This window comes from Salvia hispanica, chromosome 2 (assembly GCF_029641045.1).
Source record: "Salvia hispanica isolate PSC_SH4W2 chromosome 2, Shi_PSC_v1, whole genome shotgun sequence".
NCBI classification, from domain to species: Eukaryota; Viridiplantae; Streptophyta; class Magnoliopsida; order Lamiales; family Lamiaceae; genus Salvia; species Salvia hispanica.
In genome coordinates, this window is record NC_142693.1 from 64,527,863 (window position 1) to 64,550,364 (window position 22,502).

The 22,502-nt window shown below is 34.1% G+C and overlaps 4 protein-coding genes across 7 annotated transcripts; 3 read left to right on the top strand and 1 right to left on the bottom strand.

Annotated features, from left to right (window-relative positions):
- Positions 1-4,687: 4,687 nt before the first annotated feature.
- On the bottom strand, positions 4,688-5,638 carry LOC125213420 (agglutinin-2-like). The gene has a single exon (XM_048113966.2). It carries the CDS (start codon positions 5,589-5,591, stop codon positions 4,839-4,841), a length of 753 nt encoding a protein of 250 aa, XP_047969923.2. The 5' UTR covers positions 5,592-5,638; the 3' UTR covers positions 4,688-4,838.
- Positions 5,639-8,918: 3,280 nt separating this feature from the next.
- On the top strand, positions 8,919-11,444 carry LOC125213472 (uncharacterized). Of its 2 annotated transcripts, none has more exons than XM_048114040.2 (6): positions 8,919-9,064; positions 9,290-9,392; positions 9,477-9,625; positions 9,732-9,780; positions 10,568-10,710; positions 11,127-11,444. In XM_048114040.2, the coding sequence occupies exons 2-6, from the start codon at positions 9,344-9,346 to the stop codon at positions 11,211-11,213; spliced, it is 477 nt and encodes a 158-aa protein (XP_047969997.1). In that variant the 5' UTR covers positions 8,919-9,064; positions 9,290-9,343; the 3' UTR covers positions 11,214-11,444. The 2 variants fall into 2 exon arrangements, with proteins under 2 accessions (XP_047969997.1, XP_047970005.1); XM_048114048.2 differs by having other exon boundaries at positions 8,980-9,033.
- Positions 11,445-12,838: 1,394 nt separating this feature from the next.
- Positions 12,839-15,737, top strand: LOC125205442 (protein DETOXIFICATION 27-like). Of its 3 annotated transcripts, none has more exons than XM_048104374.2 (7): positions 12,839-13,130; positions 13,836-14,377; positions 14,454-14,537; positions 14,612-14,668; positions 14,817-15,055; positions 15,224-15,342; positions 15,456-15,737. In XM_048104374.2, the coding sequence occupies exons 1-7, from the start codon at positions 12,882-12,884 to the stop codon at positions 15,588-15,590; spliced, it is 1,425 nt and encodes a 474-aa protein (XP_047960331.2). In that variant the 5' UTR covers positions 12,839-12,881; the 3' UTR covers positions 15,591-15,737. The 3 variants fall into 3 exon arrangements, 2 of the variants coding, with proteins under 2 accessions (XP_047960331.2, XP_047960340.2); XM_048104383.2 differs by having other exon boundaries at positions 12,840-13,130; positions 13,840-14,377; XR_007173758.2 differs by lacking the exon at positions 15,456-15,737 and having other exon boundaries at positions 14,817-15,138.
- A 2,287-nt stretch (positions 15,738-18,024) lies between these two features.
- LOC125200825 (annexin Gh1-like) lies at positions 18,025-20,476 on the top strand. The gene is made up of 5 exons (XM_048098608.2): positions 18,025-18,139; positions 19,031-19,176; positions 19,332-19,550; positions 19,635-19,847; positions 20,063-20,476. Exons 1-5 carry the CDS (start codon positions 18,064-18,066, stop codon positions 20,357-20,359), a joined length of 951 nt encoding a protein of 316 aa, XP_047954565.2. The 5' UTR covers positions 18,025-18,063; the 3' UTR covers positions 20,360-20,476.
- Positions 20,477-22,502: the final 2,026 nt, after the last annotated feature.

Here is a 22,502-nt window from a genome sequence, read left to right on the forward strand (position 1 = left end):
GTATCTACGCGACTTAATTAATTTCCAAAAATAAATTTTAACATTTTCATTATATTAATTTAAAATAATAAATATATACTCCATAATACTGTAAGATTTTGTATAACAAAAAAAATATGGAGTAAATATCCACTTTAATGTAAATTTCCACTTATATAAATCCAAACATTTTATTATAATTATTTGGGAAATATTCAAAGAAGTCAGCAACAAATAAGTTAACACGAACCGTCGTTCATATGGTTCTTTTATTTCATTGGAACCGTGTCATAATTGAAGGATGTAATTATGGTAAGATAATTTTAAAGAATAGATAATGAATTTAGGAAAACAAAATTATATATAAAATTGTAATTTAGCGGTTTTGTAGGTCTGAATTTTAGGAATATTTTCCATATTTAATGTTTTGATATATATACCATATTATATATATTTGAATTATATTAGGGTATGTATATTGCGCTATACTATATACTAGATATAAATCACTCTGTAATTATGGATCCATCTCCCTATAATTATGAATTCAAATTATGTTAGGTTTTGAATATACAATGGAATCAGTTAACATCTGTCTCTAATAATAAGTTATTAATTTAATAAGTACAATACAAAATTAAATATTTTAACTCAATATATAGATGCAAAATATTTTGAATTTCTTTAATTATTTTATTGAATAGTTCAGACTATTAAATGGTCCGTTAATTCGCCAATCCCATAAATTAAGAAGTAATTGGTGCCCGCAGGGGCTTATCGCAGTTGGTTCTGGGGGAGCTGATATTGCTACAAGGAGCTGGGTTTGAATCTCACTATTGGCGCGTGGGAGCTTCCATCTCTCAAGCACAAGTGTGAGGCCTTGGGAGATGGGCTCCTGTTAGAACAGTGGATTGAAGGCCTCCTCTCTAATGGGCCGTTGTGTACCCTGATTGAACCCCCTCACAAACTGTCGGGCCGGGGTGTAGGGGCGGCCAGGATAACCGCATCACCTTTTTTTGCTACAAGAAGTAATTGGTAGTTTTACACCAATTAATCTCATTAATTATCAACCAATTAACAATTACCCATTTATAAGTCTCATTTCTCAAAATGGCTATTAATATCATTAATTTCATAAATTAAGAATGAATTGGCTAATTTGGCATCAATTGATCTTATTAATTATCAATCAATCAATAATTTACTCATTAAAATCATGTTACATTTTTGTTTCAATTTTTTATTTATCAATAATTTATCCTAAGCCATTTTCTTATTTGAGTTGCCTATTATTTGAAAACTTCTTAATTCCTTAATTTTCAAACCGTTATTTCACATTTTATAGAGATAAATGTGATAGGTATATAATGGAGTATAACTTCGAAATTTGTCAATCTAAAGTGTACTCATCAGTCATCAGATATAATGTGTAATATGACATAAATGAGAGATATCAAAAAGATTCTTATGATCGATAAATAATATAATAGCTATAAAATCTATACGAGAAATTTACTAATAGTGCCGTTAGTTAAAATGTCATTTACTTGTATGATGTGATCCCCAACGGAAGTACATGTCAGCAGAATAGAGGATCAACAGATCCTCCATGAAGAACATGGGTAGATCGCTGAATGTCGTCAAGCGATTTGTTGCTTCTACCATCTGTTTGCGAATAATATCCGTCACGGAAATCCCTGTGGGAGATGTGCCACACTGTATTCATTTGGTTTCTGGATCTCATGTGTTTGCTTCCTCTGGTACTAGGGTATGTTATTTTAGTATGGAATTGCCGAGTGCAGTCTCTGTCCTGGTCCAGAGAGATGATGTGCACCTTGGAGCGGTTGGTGGTCGCCATTCTGTTTTGGTTCGTCTTGGGGCTGCAGTAGTTGGACACTATCGTCTATCTCCTACTGGGGAGTTGCCGTACAATGCTTTGAATGTCAATTTGCGACCCATGCCGCTTGCCTGTCTCACCGTGTCTGATTATGTATGTCTCCGGCCAGGTGGGGAACTATTGGTTTTTGATGCTTTCATTGGTAGTTTTCTTTTCCGTCTAGATGTTGGTGTGTTAGCCCGCTGCTATCGTATGGTCGGAGGAAACCGATCCGTCCTAGTTGCCACTCCCTCTCATTTAACGCAGAAGCGTTGTTGATTCTTAGAGAGATTACGAGAGATTACGAATTTCTTTATGGTTCTACTTCTATTATGAATTTCATTATGAATTTCCGTGTAGAGAGTTACTTCTATTATGAACTAGTATCTACTTCCGTGCGATGCACGGTTCAATTAATTTTACGGAAACTAATTTAATATGTCACTTTATCATCACTCGAATTTGAAAACTAAATAAAAAAAGCTAAACTTGCGAAACTTAACATCTACAAAATATTTACAATAGGCATATATATAGACTACATATGTATTTGTTCTAAAGTTTTCATCCTATTTTTTTCTCTTCTAGAATTTTCTATTTTTTTCTTATATATTCTATTTATTTCTAAATATTTCTATTATAAATTATCTTCAAATTTTAATTTCAAAAATCAGGCTTATTATTTATTTGAACACATTATGAACAATAAAAAATACTAAAATAAGAAGACGATGAAACACTAATCACTTGATAAAACATTTTTTATCAACTCAATAAGTTAGAGGAATTCATATTATCACGAGAATAAATAGGAAATCTTTAATGATAATTTTTTCTAGAAAATAAATAAAAGTTGTGGATTAAGTAGGTTTAAGATGGTTTTCTCAGTTTCATATCAATCTAGAGTAATATAAGTAAAATGTTAAAACCTACAATTAGTATAATATTTAAAATTATATAAAAACAACAAAAGCACATATATTGATTAAAACATTTTTGGATATAAAAAGAATAATCTTATTTAAATAATACATAGTAAAATTATGTCTAACACCATCAATATGAAATTATTAATATACAATTTATAATGTTCAAAATATGGAAGCCATTGTCATAGAAAAATATAATAAATACAATCTACCTTCATATTTATTTATCAATTTCAAAGATCTAATTTATTAAATTAAACAATAAAGTCATCACATAAATCCAAGTCATCACATAAATCCATAAGAATTTATTATATCATATATGTCTCATAAAAAAAATAATCATGTAAACTCTTCACCTATATAATTAGGTCAACTAATTAAAAAAATGTATTGCTAACAAACTATTTATTAAGTATAGTAACTCATTTATATTAAAACATTACCCTTCGACTTCTCTTTGTACTCCAATACCCCTCTACCCTATCATTTTCCCAACATCTTTTATCCGCCTCCATCTAGCTCGGGTGCCCTTCTTCATCACCAATTATCATCTCCTGCACTTTTCTCGTCCTGCAGCGGCGCAATCTATTCCATAAGCCAGTTTTTCACCATCTACATGTAATAATTTAAAACAAAAATCAACTACATACCCTATATTACAACTTTTTACCATTTCATTGATTTAGGTGCTCTTTTTGCATAAAAAAATCTGTGGAAGTGACGAAGTTTGAGATGAATATGCAATGCTTAACTACAAAATATTATAGATGACCAGTTTCTATGATACTATATTCTATTTGTAAAACATTATTATAGCTAAGACTAAAAAAAAAAAAAAAAAAAAAAACTAACATAAAATAAAACAAACTAAAATTAAGAAAAGCATGTACGCGAAAACAATGTGATATTTTATACTCTACGTCTTCTTTGCTTTCGTTTGCCATTTCGTTGACTTTAAATGTTCTCTTTGCATGAAATCTGTGAAAACGACGAAGTTCGCGATGAATATGCAATGCATTAACTTCAAAATATTATAGATAGTTAGTTTCTATGATTTATTATATCGGATAAAAAATAATTTACAATGATAATATAAATTTTATGCTTGAAAGTTGAAACATTTACAATTATGTAAAAATGTACATAACGATTAAATAAAATTAAATATTATTAATGGATATGTAGTGTCATCAATCAATCATAATACTAAATGTACATAAATATCATTATGCATAGTATAACAACCTTTCATTTTCTATAATAATTATGACATTTTATAATTATTAAGGCCAAAACTCACCTTTTATATATGTTTCTATATTAATTATGACATATTTTATAAATATTAACATTTATACTCATAACTTACAAATATTTCAATATAAAGTCAAACCTCATCTTTTATATATACCATTGAAAAAGCCGTGCTATGCACGGATTTTTAATTTATTATTATATTCATACAAATTTAAAAAATAAAAAAAAACACAATTTTCTAATATTCCTTTTATTGTATGTAATAATTCAAAAATAAAATTAAAAAAATATAATATAATAGTAAATTATTCATAATGATAAATTTAAAAGTAAAGAAAATTTTTAGTTGCAAAAAATTTTAATTCTAACAAAAAAGATTTCTTTCAACTAATTTATGAACAAATAAATATAAAAAAATTGTATTGTGTCCTTAAACAGCAAGTTGCCCCATCAGCGCTAGTTCACTGGAAAATGATATAATATGTTAATTGTGAAAGTTTAAACTTCGAAATTTATTTTTCAGATTTTGAAAAGTGTAGGATGAACCAGAATGTGACCATAATTTTTTGATTTATTTGCCAATTTACACTTAATTGTCTGACACAATAATTCTCTACAAACTTAAAAACTGTGAGTTCAAATCTATTGTAAACGAACTATTTGCAAATTTGATCAACTAAAAACACACACAGATTCCATTCCCATCTCGTGGTTTTGCTAATTAACAAGTGCTGCAATGAGATGGCCTTATTTTTGAACACAAAACACACTACACACAGTCACACACCACAAAATCAGACATATCGGCGAATGTAGCTGTCCTCACCGCCGCCGGTATGCACAAGAGTGGAGGTGAAATACCACGATACGAGGTCGTGGACCGCGATCTGCCCTCCGGTGGCAGCCGAGATTCCGACCTCCACCTCCTGAGGAAGGAGGTTGCTCAGATCATACACATAGCTCACCTCAAAATTCTCCGACCCGGCGGCGACGCCAACGCTGATCACCTTCGAAGCCTGCCCGTAGTTGATCCGGGCAGTCACCTCCTGCCCGAGAATCGTGTTGCCGACGTCGGTCGTGTTCTTCGAAGCAGTCGATCCGATGTCGATCCCGACGTGGCGGTAGCTCGGGTCGTTCCCGGCGTTGGAAAAGATGTCAAATTCCACTGCGAAGGGGTCGACGACGGGCGCGATGAAAAAGGCGAATCCGTCAGCCGGGTTCGTGTCGCCGCTTTTGGGGGTTATGATGAATTTTATGGTGGTCTCGAGGTCCACCTGGGCCCCGGCTTGCCAGAACTGGATCGGCCTAGAGTACACTGCTCGGCCGACCCGGTACTGGAGCGGGGTGCCCGAGCTGTCGGTGTCGGTCATGCGGAGGTAGGTGGAGTCGGAGGGGAAGTGGGCATCGCCCTGGTAGATTAGGTCGGTCGGCTGCTCACCGTAGAAATCGTACGTGAAGGAGGTCGTCTGCGACCGCGCAAGGCCGGCCGAGGCGAGGAGGAGAAAAAGTAGTGGAATTAGGGTTTGGAGATGGTTTAGGTTGGCCATGACTTGATTAGGTATTTTGCTATGGATATGATTGAATGGATTGTTGTGTCGTGGCTTCTATTTATACAAGTCTAGGGCATATGTGAGCCATACTTTATGATATAATGTTTGTTTTTGGATAATATTAATAGACGTTTAAATTACAAATTTGGCCTGATTTCTGTTGATTATCACAAGGTTTGAATATAATATACTTCCTCTGTCCCATTAAAAATGCAACGTTTTCCTTTTTTGGTTGTCCCATTAAAAATGAAACGTTTCCTAAAATGGAAACAACTCTATCTTTACTTTTTCATCTCTCTTACTTTACTCTCTCTTCATTAACTCACAAAACAACACTACATAAAATCCCGTGCCGATTCCCAAATGTTGCATTTTAAGTGGGACAGAGGGAGTACTCCATTCATTTTAAGGTAGATGATCCTTTCTTAGGCGGCACAAGATTTTGTATGTTGGATAAGAAAGAATTAAGTAAGGCAGAGAATAAAGTGAGTCATCTTCATAATTGTGACGTTTTAGTTTTTCATAATTGTCCTATCTTTGTCCCTAAACTAAGTGACATTTTTTTAGGGTTTAGGGTTTATCTTCAAAGTATGAAAAAAAACTTGTCTTACTAAATCGACCGAGCATCACCAAAAGACATTGTTTGTACACAAATGATATCATTATAATAAAAGGAAGGAACATCTTTTTTTGTCCATGAATTTTGTCAAAGTATCATTTTTAGTCTGTGACCTTTGAAAATATCATTAATTTGAGGTCCATCAACTATGAGTTAATATCAATCGAAGTACTTTTTCTTTTTTTTACTATTTCCATGTTTTTTCTGATGAAAATATCCTCCAAACCTTGAAGGGTGTATATTTTTACTAAACTTATCACAATACTCACTTAATATTGTGACAAGTAAGAAAAGTTCATTCTTCAACTTTTTATAATTAAATAATTCTTCAAGTATCGTATATTGATTGTGACATTAATTTTTACGAGTATCCGTACCTTAAAAATATTTTAAAATTACTATTTAATTATAAAAAGTTGAAGAATGAACTTTTCTTTCATGTCACAAAATTAAGTGACAATATTGAAGGTCAAATTATATTTAGAAAATTTATCAAAAATATAGTAAAGATATTTATGAAAAAATATGAGTATATAATAAGTTTAGTAAATTTATATACTATCCTTCAAGGTATTAAGGGTATTTTCTTTCGAAAAAACTTGAAAATATGAAAAATATACTTTGATTGATATTAACTCAGAGTTGATGGACCTCAAATAATATTTTCAAAGTTCACGGAATTAAAATAATACTTTTATAAATTTAATGGATTATAAAACATGTTCTCTCTAATAAAAGTTGCCCTCTCCGTACTAGTTTGTTTGATCATATCAAGATATTAATCAAAATAGTATAGGGAAATATAACATCGATTATACATATAATAAAGGACCATATTTGATAAGCTTCATTGTTTCACTTAACAGAACACTCACATGCAATTTTTCACTTTGGAAAATGGGCAGAAATTAATGAAAATTTATGTTTTCAAGGACAAAACGAAGGTGTCACATTTATTTGACTATCATTTGAATAATGATTATTACGGCACACTTAAATATAACTTGCATGTGAAGTGCTCTGTTGCATGGGACAATAAAACTAAGATGGTCCTATCTTATTTGAATTACACAAACAACACACATACTATAAAAATAATAATTATAATAACAATAATAATAGTATTATAACATTGAGAACTTTGCATGTATGCCACCAAATCCATAACATTCTCAGTACCAATGCTAATTAATAAAGTAATACATACGTGTCGATCTTGAACAAACCTTCACTGAATCTGTTTTTCAATAATTATTTAAATAGTATATTAATGTAATAATTTATCATACAAATAATTATATTATATTTTATTTAAGTATGTTTAAAACCAGGTGAAAAATGTACCATAAATTAATCTAATCAAATCTATGTATTTGTAAATTTTGGAGTGTTGTATTGTAACTCAATATCCAATTGCTAACTACAACTAAATAATAGCCATTAGATATTCAAATTAAGGGCCTAGATCATCAACCAAGAAATATCAATACGATCAACAAAAAACGTCAATAAAGCCATATGATTAATTCCATAAAATATTAATAGGAGTATTAATGTCAATTACCTACATGTTTATCATTGTCTATTCTTCATTTATCATTGTCTATTTTTCATTTAAATATTTTCTTCTATATGTTTCAAATTAATCTTTTTGCGATTAATTTTTTTGCGAATTGAACGAAGGCTACTACTACTATTATGGTCATAAGGTAGCAAATTTCTTGTCAAGTAACCCAGACTTTCTCGGAGGAGGCTTGGTGAAATAGACATGCATGTGAAGATGCGGATTACCTGCACGGCTACACCTCGATAAAAAGACCCTATAAAGCCTGACTTTGTTGTCCCTGGGATTGGGATTGGGCCTTTCTTGCACAGCTTAGGTTGAAGGCGAAGAAGGCCTCCTTTCGAGGGCCTGAGTCATAAGTGAGATACCGCTCTGAATGAGCTAGAATTCTAACTTTGTGTCAGGATCTACGGGCCAAGGGACAGTCTCAAGTAGATAGTTTCTATAAGGCGTAGGCCTCCCAAAAGGTAACGAAGGTGTGCAAAGGTTTCCTTGGGTCGGACGGAGATTGGCCCTCGAGTGTGATAAACACGGTTTTTGCATGTTTCTAAGACCTAGATTTGACTCAATTTAAATGTCAATCATGCAGATTGTGTTCTTAAATTGCATATATTATACATTTTGATATTTTTACGTATTTGTTGATAAATGATTGAAAAAAATAAGAAAAAAAAGTGCAAAATGGCCAAGATGCAACAGCCTTTGTTCGTGCCCATTCAGCCAACGAGTTTAAATTCCAATTAGAGTGCAAAAGAAGAAGAGAGCTTGACTGCAAGACCCACCCATTGAGTACCAACAAAGTGGTAAATCAATTCTCAATACACTTAAAAGATACCAATAAAAATAATCCGTCGAGTACCAACAAAATGGTGATTAAATCAACTCTTATTTCACTTAAAAAATACCAAAAAAAAAAACTCCTCAAGTCGACTACTTCAATCTTAAACCTAATTTCAATTATGTAATTTCTATCTTTATTGTTCCTTGTAATTTTCATCTTCCATTATTCAAATTGATAAACTATTTTTATTTCATCTAAAAAAATATTTTCTTTCATAACAAATAAAAAGTAGTCCTCATTCATTAAAGTTTTAGGGTGTTTTTCAATTAACAAAACATTAGGGAACTTATCGTAATAACCCAATCTTTATGGTCTACATGAAATTTATCCTAAATTCTGACACCAAAAAGCCCCAATTCATCACTGCGAATCGGAAAAACCAAATTCCGCTTCATCGCCGCCGACGACGACAACCGTAAATTCCCCGCTCCAGCTTAAATTCAACGGTGCTCGTTAAATTCTCTGTTTTTCGTGTTATCGCGATTTTTTCCATTACTTTATCCGTTTCTTCCCCAAACTTTTCTCAGTTTTAGCTACCATCTCAGAAATAGAGCAATTCAATATCGCATTAATGCTAAATTTACTGTTTTAATCTCCAATTGTGTTTGAGTTCAACTGTTACTTGATTTTCTGGATTGCTGAGCTAAATTTTTGATTGATCATATTTCCAGAGCTGCATTGAAGTTTCTGAGAGAGAAGCAGCTCCGATCAATTACACAATAGAAATGGCTGAGAAATTAGCTCCCGAGAAAAGCCACAGCTACATCCACAACGGTAGTATTTTCTAATACAGTGAAATTTCTATATATCTCGATGTGATTATGAATTTATGAACTTGTGGAAATGTTGGTGTTCTAGGGCAAAAGGTGTTCGATTGGGATCAAACGCTGGAAGAGGTGAATATGTACATAGAGCTTCCAGCTAACGTTCCAAAGAAGTTATTTCACTGCAAAATTGATTCCAAGCATGTTGAGGTTGGGATCAAAGGGAATCCACCTTACCTTAATGTACGTTTTTTGTGCCTTTTTCTTGGACAGTTTGTTCTAATTCATCTGTGATTTGTAAGCTGTATTGAGTGGTTGAGAGTGATTTTGTCTCATTGGTGCACTACAGCATGAGCTTGCCTTCCCGGTGAAGACTGATTGTTCGTTTTGGACTCTTGGTATGTTTATTGTGCCCTGTTGTTGTTTGCTTAAAAAGAATACATCAATTTTAGTACTTCTTTTCTAGTGCAAGTTATAGGATACCACTTAGGTAGATCACAGATGAGGTTGTGACATTGATTAAGTCATTTCTCTAGGGTAGCCATGGTGTTAGATGAGTATGATAGCTTTTGTTGCTCTCTTTATTTAATTTATTCGTTAACTTTTATTAATAAGCGTCTACTACGGTTTATGGTGTGGTCAATGTATAAATTTTAGGACCAGAGGACAGTTTAAATGCTTTTGTTTTTGCTATAGGTAATCAAGATTCATGAAACTTCTTGAAAAAGAAAAATGTAGTATTGTTTGTAAGTTGAACTTATGCACTCACTATAGATATAAAAACTTCTGTTTTTACGAATTGCTTTTGGCCCTGCATCTTTATACTAATAGAACACAAGACTTTAAGATTCTGGAAATTAGATTTTTTTGGAGGAACAAGTGTAAAAGCTCAAATAATATTTTTTGGTCCAAAAGTCTCTGCAATGCTTGAAAATGAAGCCTATGATAAGTACATGCCCAAACTTAGACACGTTCTTAAAAGTTGTCTGATGCAACCAAGCCATCTTGCTGTTGGGGGGATATATTGTATTCTCGAAACTACAGGTGCATAAAAACATGGACAACTGTGTTTAGTTGATTGACATGCCAAATTGATGGAATTAACTGTACATGTTCTGGATATCATTATACGCTGTCGATTAACTTTTCCATTGCGGGAATTTAACACAAATTGGTATCTTGCAGAAGACAATATAATGCACATAACCTTGCAGAAGCGGGACAAAGGTCAGACATGGTCTTCACCGATAATGGGCCAAGCCCAGTTGGATCCTTATAATGCTGACCTCGAACAGAAGCGTCTCATGCTTCAACGGTTTCAAGAAGAGGTACACCATCTTAATTCTGTACCAAAAAGAACCCCAAGTTTTAGTTTTTGATTATTTGATAGATGAAAGGTTAAAGTTTGAGAAAGCTTTTGGTAACATTTCAGTTGATGAGCATGCAATATAGTTCTCCATATACATATATAATTGCAGCTAGATGTTCCATATAAAAGACGTTCGAGTAGAATTTCTGTATAATCATGTTATCCGTCAAGCAATACGAAGCCTGTGCATATGTAGTTCCATTTATTGCAAACAGAACAGCATTTTTCTAAAATGGAAACTAGATTCAGAATAGAACCCTCTATAGTGAACTGGATTTTGAAAGATTCGGCTTTATAAGGTCATTGTTCATGAAGTTGCACAACTTTTCCACTTCAAATCTTACATTTGCTTCTCCACTGTGATCTTTTCTGCAGAACCCGGGCTTTGACTTCTCGCAAGCTCAGTTCAGTGGGAATTGCCCTGACCCAATGACCTTCATGGGTGGGATCCGTTCTGGTTGATGGTCCTTCGTCTCAAGTTATGTATATATAGCATATTCTTATCTGGACGCGATCTTAATCCCACTGACGGTCATTGTTCTCGACTCTTCTAGGATTCGTGCACTATTTACTGCCTAGCAAGTGTACTTGTTAAGTTTCTGATAAAAAATATCCTCATTTGTTTGCAGAAGAAAATTATATACTGTGTTAAGTGTTTGCTACTCCACTTCAAATATTATTATTTTTAATTTAGTTCTATTAATATTATATGAAAATTGTTGATAATGCTAAGGATGGAGTACTCAACCAAGGCAGCCAACCTCGAGTGAGAGTTAAATCATAGAAACAATAACAACCAAACGAAAAAGAGAGAGAGAGTAGTTGTTGACAAACGCATAACTAAAAAAAAAAAGAGAACTGTTAAAAAAATCAAATACAGGACGAAACTTTTATAAAACACTAATAAGATTTTTCTAATGATGTTATATTCATTATGTCCGACATTGAATATATCTCTTTATCAATATCTTAAGATGGGACATGCATCAATATCTTAAATGGGGCACGTTTTGTACCTCAAAATGTGTACCAAACACATCACAAAAGTAATGTCATGTCTTCATTTTAGTTAAAGAATAAAAGCATCCTTAAAAACAATTATTTTCCTATAAATTTCGATAAATTTTGATTTTGCATACTTGTGTTAAAAATAACATATAAACAACAAATATAGATTAATATGATCTTATTTTACAATCAAATTATTGATTTATTCTGATTTTGCAAACTAGACATTGACATAAATTGATAATTTATTTACGTGATATTATCGGACGTCAATCATATGACGTCATGATTTAGACAATGAAACTATATTGTATTATTTCATTTAAATGATACTTCCTTCGATCTTCATTAATTGTCCATTTTGACACTTGTTTGATCTCCACTAATTATCTCTTTTTTCTTTTATTATTTTTAGTAAGTGAACTTCATATATATTCTATTAACTAATTTCAATCATAATTATTATATTATGTAGTGTAAATATTGGTTATTTTTTTATAAATTGGATTTAATATAAACTAAATTAAAGATCTTATGCGTAGGTATAAAACTAGAGAATACAAAAAAAGGACCTACTGTATATTCTAAAAACCTTTTCTCTCTTTTTTTTCTCAACAAAGACAAATAATTCATTAATGTGGACTGAAAGAAATACTCCCTTCGTCCCAGTTTTATAGTCACATTTTGCCACAAAAGTCTATGGTCACATTTAAAATTTTCCATATTTGGACATAAAATTTTACCCCATTATTCACTAAAATTACACCCAAATGTCATTATGAACATAAAAATAAATCAAAACAAAAATAAAAACCAAAAAGTCAACAAGGGATCCACGTTCAACCAACTCACTTAATTTATTACACACTCATTCATCTCACTTCATTTATTACACACTTCATCATCTCACTCTTCCATCTCACTTCATTTATTACACCCTCCACTAATTTCTTAAAACTCGTGTCCTAATTAAATATGACTATAAATGTGGGACGGAGGGAGTATTCCAGTTTATAGCATTAAACAATTTTAGCACCAAAATATCAAAATAAGAAAAAAAATCTTTAGTGCTGGTGCACAATTAAAGATGACTTTTTTAAATGATAGTTCCATGAAGCATCGATGGAGGAAGTAAACTCTGATCCGAAGCAGCCCTTGCTACTCCCAATCCCAATCCCAATCCCGCCAGGAAGTGTGAAGGAAGAGTTGAAGAAGCTATGGCAAATAGCAGCCCCCTCAATCTTTTGCCGATTGGCTATGTTTTCTCTCACTATCATCACCCAATCTCTCGCCGGCCACCTCGCCCAAAACCAGCTCGCCGCCATCTCCATTGTCACCACCGTCATCATCGCCATCACCTTCGGCTTCTTGGTACCTCTCTTTCCCCATTTCTGAGCTCCCAATAGCTGTTTATTTAAGGTTAAAAATCTGAGCTTGATGTCTCATTACCAATGTTAATTTTAGTGTTTAGTGTGTGTTTGTGGTAATGTGATGTTTTTGTTCCTTCTTTCCTATGGATTTCAGCAAATTTGAGCCCAAGATTGTTAATTTCTGTGACTTGCACCATATTTGAGTTCAAGATTCTTAATATAGATAAGTTGTAGCAGATTTGAATCCAGGCTTATTAATTTCTACAACTTGCATCAAATTTGAGTCCAAGATTCTTAATTTGGATAACTGCAGCAGATCTGAATCCAAGCTTACTAATTTCTATAACTTGCATCAAATTTGAGTCTAAGATTCTTCATTTCTATGACTTGCAGCAAATTTGAGTTCAAGATTCTCAATTTCTATAAATTGCATCATATTTGAGTCCAGGATTCTTCATTACTATGACTTGCAGCAAATTTGAGTTCAAGATTCTTAATTTCTATAACTTCCTGCAAATTTGAGTTCAAGATTCTCAATTTCTATAACTCTCTGCAAAATTTGAGTTCAAGATTCTTAATTTAAGTTAATCTTTGCCAACAACAACTCTTGAATGTTTTTTCTTGTCACGTGAAATAAGTGAAAAATGGCATTTATCCGCTCTCGATTAAGATTATCGATATTCGAAGCATGACTCCTCGTTATTAGCTAGGAATGGCTAGTGTGCTTGAGATGCTGTGTGGACAAGCCTACGGAGGAAAGCAATACCACCTGTTGGGCATATATCTGCAACGCTCGTGGGTGGTGTTGTTTCTGAGCTCGATAGCTCTTCTACCTCTCTTCATTTTTCTCGAACCAATGCTGAAGCTTGTGGGGCAGCCGGCGCCATTAGCAGAGCTGGCGGGTCAGGTGGCGTTATGGCTGATCCCTATGCACTTGAGCTTCGCGTTCCAGTTCACTCTGACAAGGTTCTTGCAGTGCCAGTTGAAGACGTGCGTTGTTGCTTGGGTCTGTGGTGCGGTGCTTGTTCTACACGTGGTAATAAGTTGGATTTTCGTTTATAACATGAGGGTTGGCATTGTGGGGATAGCCCTCACCCTCGATTTCTCGTGGTGGATGTCTGTTGTGGGGATGTTCATCTATAGTGTCTGTGGTTGGTGTCCTACTTCTTGGACTGGCTTCTCGAGGGAGGCTTTCGATGACCTCTGGGATTTCTTTAAACTGTCTCTAGCTTCTGGTGTCATGCTCGCGTATGCTCCCAAATCCCGTGCAATCCCTTCTTGAGTAGAACAATCTTTACTCATCTTCGGAGTCTAACATTTTCAGGTTGGAGAATTTTTACTTCAGGATGCTTGTTCTCGTCTCGAGCATCAAAGGGGCGGAGGTTGCTGTCGATGCCTTGTCTATATGGTTGGTGGATAATGATTCTTCTCGTGATTTTCTTGTTTTCGTGTTTATATTGATGTTTTCTTGGTGTCTGACAGCATGAGCTTCTACGGTTGGGAGTCCATGATTCCGATGGGGCTATATGCAGCAACGGGGTACGTTAAGCCTTTCTATTTGTTGCATCTTTACAACACTATCATACACTTCTTGCTCACTGGTTTGTTTCGTTTGCTTGTTTTTCTTCGATAAAGATACGTGTCTCAGTTCCATTTTCATTTGAGTATCCCTCCCCGATGAACTCAGGATCCGTGTAGCGTGTGAAATTGGAGCCGGGAATGAAAACTCTGCAAAGCTTGCTGCTAAAGTTTCCGTCTTCAACTCTCTGTTGATCGGTTTCCTGTTCTTTGTAATAATCATCGCCTTCCCGGACAAGATTGCAATGATCTTCATATCTAGCTCGTCTGTGATCTCGATGGTCGAGGAGCTAGCCCCGTTACTGGCAATAACCATTCTATTCAACTGCATTCAACCCATTCTTTCAGGTGTGGAATCCAATTAGCCTCATCTTTTGTTCCTCTATTCATCTTTTGATAGGCCAATCTTTTGGAACCAGTTCTCCTGTTTGGTCTGTAACAATCCTTCCACCTGAAGTCATGAATTGTGAATGTTAATAAAGGATACATCATTAGTCTCGAATCATGGATTTTCAGGTGTAGCCGTTGGATCCGGTTGGCAAGTGTGGGTTGCGTACATTAACATCGGGAGCTACTACATCGTTGGGGTACCTCTCGGGATCTTCTTGGGATGGTATCTTCATTTTGGCTTAGAGGTATAATGTCTTTTTTCTACAAAGATGGCTAATAAAAAGGCCATTTCTCAGAATTGAATAGACATTGTTGAATCCGTAAAAGAATCAGGCTTATATCTCAAGTGGTTTCGCAGGGCATATGGGCCGGGATGATCTGTGGGACGATAGTCCAGACGCTGATACTGTCCATCGTCACGGTTAGGCGCCCTTGGGGAAAGGCGGTGAAAGTCCATAGTTGCAGCTCCTTTGTCCACCACCGGACCTCATGAATGACTCCCGGTCCTAAGAACGGAGATTGGGTGTTCCGGCCACCCGGACCCGGTGACAGAGTGTATCACAATGATATATTATGTCAACTTTGGCTTTTTGTAACAGTGACACTGATGAACTTTTTATATCAAGATTTTTTTTCATAATTTTTCAGTTCATGAATCTAATAAAATTTACAAAGTTGAAGCCTAAATACATGTTGGTTAGTTTATAAAATTTTATAGAAAATGTTAGGACGCATGCCTTTTTTTTTGTTTATAAAAGTAATTGAAAATTTTCGGCGAATACATAAAAGATGGCTTTTAATAAAAATAACATATTCGCAAAAAGTAAAATAATTTTTTCAAAAATAATTTTTTATATACGATAAAGTTTCTTAAGCAAAAAATTAAAAACAAAGATTTTATATTAAAAATAGAATAAATGAGATATTATTCTTAATTCTTTGCAAGACGTTATTTTTAATTTGTGCAAGACGTTAATTACAAAATAAATGAGATATTATTCTTAATTTTGTGATTAACGTCTTGCACAAATAAAAGTGTTGGAAGAGATGTGCATTGTTGTTTACACTTTATCATACCCTAAAATTCAGAATCTTGAATCTGCCACTGCATGGAACACAAATCTGTAGTGAGAACAAGTGCTTATTCTTTAACGAAATAAAGTACTCATGATTATAATATTTGAGCATGATACAATTAAGTTTGATAGTTTAAATGATCCCACATAATTTGGTCTATATTATAGGAATATTTAATTAAGTTTTCACCCAATACATTTTCTTCTGATAATTTTATGACTTTTTCAAACCATTCCAGTACTACAGACATAAGACATAGCTCATGATGGTGGTAGTATCGATCTTGAGGAGAAATCTTTAGTGAGTAAGTTTTATGTCCCCACACATTACAAATTAAATATGTGGGAATATTTCATAATTGACAATCAATGATAAGAATCCTAATTTATTTTCTTAAACTTAAAGTTCACAAACCCCTCTACAGCTCTGCCCGACGCGATCTTCTCCCGTGCACAGCTTTATCCGATTGCCGATCAACACTTCGATACAACGAAGGTCGTATCACGCTCTCACATACATGATTGTTGTCTTTCCTAGCTAAGACATTTTTCATTCGATCAACATATGACGAATATATGAAATGTTCTGAGTCATCAACCATAAGTGTTGGGTACAAATTTGACAATATATCAAACTAATGTTGCAGTCGACGATCCTAACAATATAATAAAAAAATAAATGAGATATTATTATTAATTCACTTTAAAAAAAAATTAACATATCTCTCAAAATCAAAATCCCGGTGGACCTAACAATTTCATTGATTAGTCGACCTTTTTTCTACTTTTAAATATCATTAATCATTGTGGCCCCACGTCAGCAAATGCCATGACAAATTATCGTTTCATTTTGACGGATTTTATCATGAATGAAAGTGGCGCGCATTAATCGTGCCACGTGGAATTTTCTAATAAAGAAAGGCCCCTCCAAAATATTGATGTGATCATTAATAATACACTAATTCATCCCTAACAACAATCACCAAACTACATGATTATTTAAATATTCAATCACATCATCATATTATGACTTTATGCTTATAATAAAGTAAAAATTCATAGACAAACATATTAAAATAATTAACAACATCCAAAAAAAATCATAATAAAGTACCAACATTTAGGGAAAAAATATAGTAGTAACACAGTAAATTGTTAGAAAAATCACAAAGTTCGATCAATTTTTTTTTCGTTCCTTAACTTTTCTTCATCATCCTATCGTGAAAATTTTTGATTGCTTTATATTTCAAGTAGATGATTTCGGACAATATTATCTTATTCATAAGTGGTAACGCCCACCTATATATGACTTATATGTCAAATACAATTTCATTAAAAAAATTCATCAAGTAATAATTAAGAACAAACCCAAACTCCATTATTATTCAAGTTAATTTTCAAAATTATTGAACTGATCAAAATTTAACCAAACTTCTATTAATTTTCCAACAATTCACCCTACCTAGATTTTAAATATTGAATCCATCATCATATTATGACTTTATTCACATAATAGAAAAAAATAAAGAACAACATTAAGTAAAAAGATATTCAGAAAATAATACTCCCTCCGTCCCATAAAAGTTGAGTCGTATTTCTTTTTAGTCCGTTCCAACAAAGTTGAGTCATTTCCTTTTTTAACAAAAGACAAAACATCTAATCACTCTTACTTTATTCCATCATTTACTTTACTCTCTTATCTTTCATACTTTTTTCATCTCTCCTATTTATTTAATATAAATTCTTAATCCCCGTGCCCAAAAGTTTTGTCTCAATTTTTATGGGACGGAGGGAGTATAATTTGGACACCGATGCATTATTTCCCTTATATAATTTCCCTCTCTTCACACACACAAATCATTCACTCTCTCTCTCTCTCACTCTCAAACAATGTCGACTCTCTGCATTCCAGCTCAGGTCCCCCCAGTCTCCGAAGACTGCGAGCAGCTGCACAAGGCATTCTCAGGTTTGACTCCACCAACATTTTCTCTGATCTTCGATTGGATGATTAATTGCTTCTTAGTTGCCTCATTTGATTGTTTTGCTTCCAATTGAGTCCAACTTGATGTATGTTGCTCCGATCACTTCTCTATTGCTTTGATCTGCGATGATCTGTTTGCGATTGAAAAATATATGTTTGCAGTGGCGAGTTTCTCTGTTTATGTGAGAGTTGATCAGCTAGTGAGAAGTGATGATTGCTAGTTAAATCGGAAATGTTTGATTTTAATTTGAGAAGGGGGAAAATGTAGATGTGGATTTGATTTTGCTGAGTGTGATTACAGTTTGACCGATCTGTGATGAGATTTTTGTAGATCTCGATTGGTAGAAAGGATGTGATGGATCATCGCCCGATTATAGAGGCTGATCATCGTTGATTGAAGTTTTTTGTTTAGAACTCAATTGGAAGGAAGAATATGATGAATCTAATGTTGTTTTGTGCGATCGTATGTTGATCGTCTGAGATCTTCGTTTCTAACTAAGCGCAAAGTCTGTGTGTTGATTTTAAGCTGATTACTGATGAAAGGTTGTTTAGACCTTAATCGGGAAGAAGAATGCGAGTGATCGTACTTTGATCTTTATGGCTTGTTTAGTGTTTTCCTGCTTTCGTCTTTGATCTTTGTATTTAGTTGAGTTCAGAGTTTGTCGATTATTTGTAGGCCGATCATCAACTGGAAAGGAAACTGTGATACATCTGATGTTGTTTTGTGTGATCATGTGTTCATCTTTTCGAATTCTTTGGTTGCTTACGAATTGTGTTAAACTATTCTTTGATCTTCGTATCTTGTTCGATTGCAATTTTTTTGATTGATAATGCTGACTTTCCTTGCAATTTGTATGCATTGAAATGTACGTGTAGGATGGGGAACCAACGAGGACTTGATCATATCGATTTTGGGTCGTAGAAATGCCAGCCAACGGAAGCTGATCAGACAATGTTATGCCGAGACTTATGGTGAAGATCTGCTCAAAGCTTTGGACAAGGAACTCTCAAATGACTTTGAGGTTTGAGTCTACCATTTTTCATTTCTGTATCGATTTTTGATTGCTTTTTGTTAAGTGGTTTTTATTGATGATCAAGTGAATAAAGAGCTTAACATTGTTCAATAGCAAAGAGTAATCTAATTATACATTTTTATTTTCTCGTTGCTCGATTCCAGAGAGTTGTGTTGTTGTTGGCACTGGACCCTCCAGAGCGTGATGCCTACTTAGCTAACGAGGCAACGAAGAAGTGGACAGCGAGCAACCGGATCCTCGTGGAGATTTGTTGCACGAGGTCTCCAAAGGATCTGATTCTCGCAAGGGAAGCCTATCACGCTCGTTACAAGAAATCTCTCGAGGAGGACGTTGCTTATCACACGAAAGGAGACTTCCGCAAGGTGAATTGCTCAATCTCATAATACAGAAACAGAGGCGTCATTTTTCATACTAACATGTGAATATGGTTTGTTGAAAAATTTTAGCTCTTGGTGCCCTTGGTGAGCTCATACCGTTATAGTGGAGACGACGTGAACCTCCATCTTGCTAAATCGGAAGCCAAGATCCTGCGTGAGAAGATCACTGCAAAGGAATACAGCTGTGATGACATCATCAGAATCTTGACCACGAGGAGCAAGGCGCAGATCAATGCGACACTCAACCAATACAAAAATGAGTTTGGCAACGACGTGAACAAGGTTTCTTCAACTCAATGTTTTCATTTCCTACTTTCCTAGTCACATTAACGCAAGATTATGCAAGTGTTGTATTCTTGAGTGTTGAGTATGGGTCTGAAAGGAAACGAATCCAACTCATGATTGTAGGCTCCGTGCATATGTATTTAGGATTGTGTTTGTTTTGTCATATTCGTGCCTTTATTTCCGAACTCTGAAGTTACCTTTCTAACGGACAGGACCTGAAAGAAGACCCTAAAGACGAGTTCCTCACGCTACTGAGGGCTGCGGTGAAGTGTTTGGTCTACCCGGAGAAGTACTTCGAGAAGGTGCTCCGCCTTGCAATCAACAAGCTAGGGACGGACGAGGGCGCCCTGACCAGGGTGGTCCCGACAAGGGCAGAGGTGGACATGCAGACCATTAAGGAAATATACGAGAAACGGAACAGCGTGCCCCTCGACAAAGCCATCTGTAAAGACACCCGTGGCGACTACGAGAAGATGCTGCTGACCCTCATCGGGCATGTCGAAGAATGAGATTCGGGAGATGTATCAGAATAAAAGGCTTCTTTGAACTCGTGTATCTTGTTCTTGTTTGCTATGTTTCTGCACTGGTGTTTTTGTTATGAGCTGATGAATAATGTTGTGTGATTACGAACTTTTGTTCTCGATCTCTTTTTCTTGCAATATGATTTTAATTGACGAGTAGATAATGTTTATGAGGCATAAGACAAACATAAAATAATAAGCATTGGAAAAAAAATACGTATTGGAAGAAAATGCTAACATAAGCTATGTTAATAATACTCATATACTTTGGGAGTAATGCAGCAATCCTTTATCAAATCCAATTTGAACAGAGATGGATATGAGAACTTTATGTTTTATTTCGAAACAATTTTCTCGATTACTCAAATACTCCCTCCGTCCCACATTTGGAGTGACAATTAGTTATGACACGGGTTTTAAGAAATTGGTGGAGTGTGTAATTAACGAAGTGAGAGGTGGAGTGTGTAATAAATGTAGTTAGTTGGTGGAAAGTGAGATGAGTTGACTTTTTAGATTTTGATTTATGTTTTGGTTTATTTTTGTGTATATAATGGCATTTGGGTGTAATTTGAGTGAATAATGAGGTAAAATGTTATGTTCAAATATGGTAAATTCTACTACCTCTGTTCCTTAAAATTTGATACAGTTTACCATTTCGATCCGTCCCTGAAAATTTAATATACTTCACTTTTACCATTTTTGGTAGTGGACCCCATATTCCACTAACTCATTCCTACTAACATTTTATTATAAAACTAATACTTTAAAAGTAGGACCCACATCTCACCAACTTTTTCAACCCACTTTCCATTATATTTCTTAAAACCCGTGCCGGGTCAAAGTGTATCGAATTTTGGGGGACGGAGGTAGTAAATGTTACTTCAAATGTGGGACGGACTTTTATGGCAAAATGTCACTCCAAATCTGGGACGGAGAGAGTATTAAATAGTCATGAAATCGTTTGATGGGACCAGACAATAGAACGATGATTTTTACCTCTATTCAATTTATTTGCTTGGCAGTATAATCTTTTCTTTAAGAATAACTATTCAAATTCTCCATATCATTCCGTTCTTATTCCTCTTTATTTTAAATTTTGACAAAATTACACAAAATTAGGAGTACCATATTACGCATATTCCAATTCCAAATTTTTTTATTTTTAAAATTTGAATTCTATAATTTTTTTTTTTTAAATAATGACAATACGCATAACAATTGACGCACATTGTAAGACACAATAGTGTGTGGGCATGGGCAAGTGGTGTGTAGGGGTGTGAAATTGTGAATGTATAGTGTTTGTATTGTGGGTAACGTGTGCAGTGAGAATGCAGTGCATATCAGAGTGTATTCTATTACTTCCTCCATTTTTCCTCCGTTTTTAGTTAATAGATGGAGGCATTTCTTTTGATGGAATTTAAGAATTAGAATGTTAAATGGATGATGAATAAAATAAGAAAGATAAATAGAGAATAAAGTATTCTTTCTGTTCCATTTCCCATTTAAGATGGAGTAATGCTATGCAGCTATAATGTAACCGGCCACACAATGGCATTTTTGTAAATAAATTTAAAAGTCAATGCAAAAATTAATAGTAATAGCTAGTGCTAACGTGATTTTACGTAACCACCCTTTTCCCAAATTTTTACTTCAAATTTAAATTTACAACTTCTCTCCGTAATAATTTATGCATAGTTTACAATACAATTATATTATTGTTGTATTGGAAATAAACTATGGTAAGTACTGTATGCTTGCACATAGACTATAGTTAATACTCCATCCGTCCTATTAAATATGCAACATTTGCTTTTCGGCACAAGATTTTATGTATTGTTGTTTTGTGAGTTAATGAAGAGAGAGTAAGTAAGAGAGAAGAAAAAGTAAAGAGAGTATTGTTTCCCTTTTTAGAAACGTTTCATTTTTAATGGGACAGATCAAAAAGAAAAACGTTTCATTTCTAATGGGACAAATGAAATACTCCCTCCATTCCTTCATAGTTGAGTCATTTTTCCATTTTGGGAAGTTCACTCATAGTTGAGTCATTTCTATATATGGTAACCTTTTTCTTTTTCTTACTTTACTCTCTCTTAATTTATTCTCTCTATTTTATTCACTTTTTACTTTATTC